We start from the raw sequence: 5,000 nt of genomic DNA on the forward strand, positions 1-5,000 counted from the left end.
TAAGAATGTTGAGCATAACCGTGGCCCCGACCGCGATTCCGGCAAGTTCTCCCACCTACGTTTAGATTGCACGAGTAGTAAGGAAGGAGGATGAATCTAAATGGGAAAGGTGGAGAAGATATAAGGGGTAGCCACGGTTTACCGCGCGAGTATCTGTCGCGACGGCGGTCACGACGAAGAGGAGATTGAAAGTGATGACGAACTCGATGAAGAAGGCCTGAGCAGTGCTGACAGAAGGCACAGTGACACCACCGGAAAGGAAAGGGTGAAAGACACCCTTGAGCGCAAAGGAGGCGCAGATGGATGCGGAGACTTGGGCCACCACGTAGGCGGGGACGTGGGACCAAGGGAAGTGGCGTAGAGCCGCGAAGGCGATGGTGAGTGAGGGGTTGAGATGGGCGCCGGAGATGTGGCCGGTGGAGAGGATGACGATCATGACGGCGAGACCGGCGCATGCAGCGTTGCCGATGAGAGTCTCGGCCCCGTTATACTTCTGATTCACTATGGGAGCTGCAGTGGCGCCGAAGATTAGGATGAAGGTGCCCACGAATTCAGCTCCTATCTGCCATCAATTATCGTCATCAACAAACAAACGGATTAGCTAAAGCATCATAGCTATCAGTAAGAAGAAGAAGCAGAACTCCAAGAGTCAGTGGACGATCCAAATGGTGCCACTATAGTAATGCAGGCTTGGAAGCGGGAAAAAAAAAAAAAAAGCGTTCCTCCAACTCGATATTGTTGATTACAGATAGCACAATGCAATCGTACTGATGTCTGGTTTGAAGATTTCTGCCCTTTCTCGTGTCACATCCTCTACTCCGTCAAACTGCTATACTACTAATACAAGCAACAAAGAGCGTAATAATTGTCACTCGTTTTATCAATACAATGTTGGTAAGTCAACAGCATTTTTCTTTTCCTTAAAATGATTTTGCCAATTTTGATTCAGGCTTATATCAAAATAACGCACACACTACAACTAAACATCTTTTACTTCAAAACACCAACGTACAACTGGTAAGATCATTCCCGACATTAACTTGTACGAACAGTTAACTTTAAACAACACACAGCGATGAATCCTTATGAACAAGAAAAAAGAACTATTTTCTACAATTTTCATGAATCATAACAAGAGGTCGTTTAGTAAAGCATCACAATAATAAATAGTAGGTCTTCTTAGTAAATCTTTGAGCGCTAAAATATATAATTAATATATGCTACATCTAAATTTTAAAATTTAGAACGAGCCATACTAAAGAAAAAATGTTCTTCGACTGAGATAAACCTGAAGGTCAAAAACATCAATATATGTTTGCAAACAACATCCAATATTTGCTAAAAATTTAATTATATATTGTTTCTAGTGTATGATAATGAAATTAAAACAACCCGTGATGAAATAACTTGTGTGAGTGATAGGGTCTAAATAGTTCTCTTTCTGTTCTACTTTCTGCCCAAGATGATCGATCCATCTTTTACTGCATGACTCTAATGAATAGAATGGAATAGTGAAAGCAATGGCATTGACCATAATTGAGCTCTCTGGATATTACTTAAAACATCATATATTATAATTCAGGCTGCCACAATCTCAACACAATTAGGTATTGACTAATGCCAACAAATCATGAGGGGCCAAGCGTCTGTTATTATGATAAACAAATAAATACAAACCAAACTAAAATAAAAGGATGTAGCCCCCATAGATCGATTGGAACAAAGTGATATGATAAACTCCTCTCTCTCTCTCTCTCTCTCTCTCTCTCTCTCCTATGTATATATCTATATGTATATATATGTGTATATATGTGTATATATATGTATATATATGTTTACATATATATATATATATATACACATATATATATATATATACACATATATATATATATACACATATATATATATATACACATATATATATATATATATACATAAACATATATATATATACACATATATACATATACATATATACATACATATACATATATACATATATACACATATATACATATACATATATACATACATATATATATTTATTTATATTTATATATATATATATATACATAAATATGACCTTGCGAAATCTGAAGCAATTACCCTTAGTTTCATATAGCATACATATGTTCTTCTGGATACTAAGGTCCTTCACATAAACATCCACATAGATATTATATATTTTTAACTCTGGATATTAAGATCCTTCACATAAATATATGTCATTAACATCCATAAGTTAATCACTTCTAGCTGTGGCTACTGTTAACTTGTTTGACTTAAAAATATATAAAAATATAGAATATCTAAAGTACCCCCCGATACTTTCACAATCATAACAAATTTCTAAAACATATAAATTTCAAATGATAATTAATTGTTGAAGGACATACACTCAAGTTTTTCTATCTTAGAGAAAATATATATGTTAAATTTATTTTTAAAGAGATAAAAACAAGGATCATTGACTTTGGGAGGATAAATAATTTTATATAAATCTTATTATCTACAATACGCCTCCATAGGGGCGGCGAAGCCAGACAAATCGTTTAAATAATAAAAATTAATATGTTAGGTTGAGAACCATTCCCCTTTCCCTTCTTATTCGTCAGTCCAAAATCATGACACACTTATCCACAGTTATCAAGAGTTTTTAAAAAAATATGCAGCTACTAAGAGTACCTTGATTAGGTGAGCCAGGCAGGAAGGAAGTAGCATTAAAAGCCTCTCATAATCTATCCAAGCCACACCTCAGCAATGTCATACTGGTTGTATCAGTCTGATATTTTGGGTACGAAAAGCAGGATAAAGGACACTGGAAATTAGTTTGGCTGTGGTTGTGATGCAAGGCAGGAATATGACCTTGGATTCATTCCTTGGCAAAGGTGATAGATCGGAGATGACAGAGAAGAAGAAACAAAGCAGGTGATGGACTTATGCCAAATGCTGAGTCATGATGCACGCCCTCATGCCAAATGTTGCAAACCCCCAGAAGATATATATTATTGAGATATTGCTCACTTGTTTCACCTCAGGTAAGGTAAGGTAAAGCTCACAACTTTTCTCGTACTTACTGGAGATGATCGTTTGTGTTTCATCTCTCCTTAACCTTTCATTAATTGATGAATTTAAAATATAAAGGGAAAAAAAAACCATTTTGAGTTTTTTTTTTTTGTTAGGATCTTAAACTGGATATTTTAAACCATTTTTTTCTTTTTCATCACTTTTGCACCGATGCCGATAATTTGCCAAATCCTACCTTGAATGAGTAAACCTCACTGTGGAAATAGATAGTTGTCTTAGAAATGCTTTCACCGAGACAAGCTAGTGACACATTTGATTATTTAATTGATGCCAAACATTGGATTGGTTGGTATCTTGTTCGCATCTCAGAGACTATACTATATCCTCAGTATACACAAGTTCTCGAATCTCGACGCTCACACATTGACCACAGATACGACGTGAAAAAGGGGCAAAGGTACTGCTGTCAGAAATTAATATATTATCAATATCCATATTGTGATCAATGGTGTAAAGTTGGGCTACTGGTACAACCTTTAACCCTTTTACCTTTAACAAAACTCGCAACCATTTTAACCTTTAACGGATCATGTGGTACAAAGAATATGTTTCATGAGCTAACTCCAAATATAACCGGAAAATTAATAAAAGCAACAAGGAACTAAATAAATACTTCGAAGCAATTATAAGGTTAATTTATACGAAGAGATGCTGATGAATACAGACATGCGCAAACCAAAAATAACGGAGTGCTGTTGCAGAGTTCGCACGTGCGTACCTTGCGGGTGAGGGAGACATCGGGCTTGGGGAACTCCGTGAAGCACGTGTGTGGGGAGGTCCAAGCGTCCACCGGGAGGCATTTGTTGCACCTCGGCATCGACTTCCGATCGTAGGAGAGCGAGTCAACCCGGAGCGAGTTGAAGAGCGGCGCGCCCGGCGTGCCCGGCGTCGCAGGGGCCGACGCGGTCGGCGTTTCCGGTTCCGGCATTGTCTACTGGCAACTACCTGTAATTTTTTTGGCTTTTTTTGAAGGGGGATGCTTTTTTTTTTTGGGGGGGGGGGGGCGGGGGGGGCTGAGAGCGATGATTAAGAAGGGAAAAAGTTACATGATTTGATGGTTTTTATGAAGCTTTTGCTATAGGAATGGTAGAACCCCAGCCAGGATTTGATACAACAGATGGAGTTTTACTCAGAGATCATAGATAAGAAAAACTACTAATCTTGCTTTTTTGTGATTTTTTTTGGATTGTGTTATGAAAAGACACAGACAAATATTACATGATCTGAAGGCTTTTATAAATGCTTCTCTAAGGAAGAAGGAGAAGAAAGCAAGCCAGCTTAACACAAACTAGAAATGATGAAGAAATTGGCTCAGCTGATTCGTTACGGGGCTTTGTGAGGAAGATCGGATAGAAGTCTAAAAGTTCGATGATTAGGAAGAAGGCTATTCGGTGTTCATCAGGAAATTAACCAAGATCCACAAGCTGAAGGACTCAGAAGAAAACCAAGATCATTAGGGAGAAAGCTGCATTCAGGGTGCTTCGATGGTGATGGTGGTGAAGGCTGGGAAAACACTTGGAGAGAGAGAGAGAGAGAGAGAGAGAGAGAGGGGCCAGAACAAGCACAGGGGTGGAGGACATTGAAGAGGAAGCGTGGGGATATATTGGGATGGGTGAGGGGAAGGTCAATGCCTCCCAGTGACAGCTCACAACTAAGTCACAACCTCAAATAATTCTATAAAGTAATAGGTATCATTGAGTAGTTCTCGTTGGAACTTACTGAAGCTTCCTAATTGTTATCATATCAATTTTTTGACTTCGAGAGGTGTTGGTTGCTATGGTGCAAGCAGCAGCTTCCTCCGCCTTTGGATCATTAAAAACTCATTTTTATTTTTTAATTTTTAGTCACATGCATGAAATTGGAAGTCTCTCTCTCTCTCTCTCTCTCTCTCTCTCTCTCTCTCTCTCTCT

The 5,000-nt window shown here is 38.2% G+C and overlaps 1 protein-coding gene across 1 annotated transcript in view; it reads right to left on the minus strand.

Moving 5' to 3' along the window:
• The window catches only part of LOC135649283 (probable aquaporin NIP5-1), a 5,305-nt gene extending 636 nt beyond the window's left edge, over positions 1–4,669 (minus strand). Inside the window, exons 1-3 of the mRNA XM_065167495.1 lie at positions 3,809–4,669; positions 143–562; positions 1–55 (exon numbers count right to left, since the gene is read on the minus strand). The exon at positions 1–55 is cut by the window's left edge and continues 7 nt beyond it. Of these exons, the coding sequence (XP_065023567.1) occupies positions 1–55; positions 143–562; positions 3,809–4,018 (685 nt within the window). The 5' untranslated portion in view covers positions 4,019–4,669. The remainder of the gene's footprint in view (positions 56–142; positions 563–3,808) is intronic.
• Positions 4,670–5,000: the final 331 nt, after the last annotated feature.

The sequence above is a fragment of the Musa acuminata genome, chromosome BXJ3-9 (assembly GCF_036884655.1).
Source record: "Musa acuminata AAA Group cultivar baxijiao chromosome BXJ3-9, Cavendish_Baxijiao_AAA, whole genome shotgun sequence".
In the NCBI taxonomy this organism is placed as follows: Eukaryota; Viridiplantae; Streptophyta; class Magnoliopsida; order Zingiberales; family Musaceae; genus Musa; species Musa acuminata.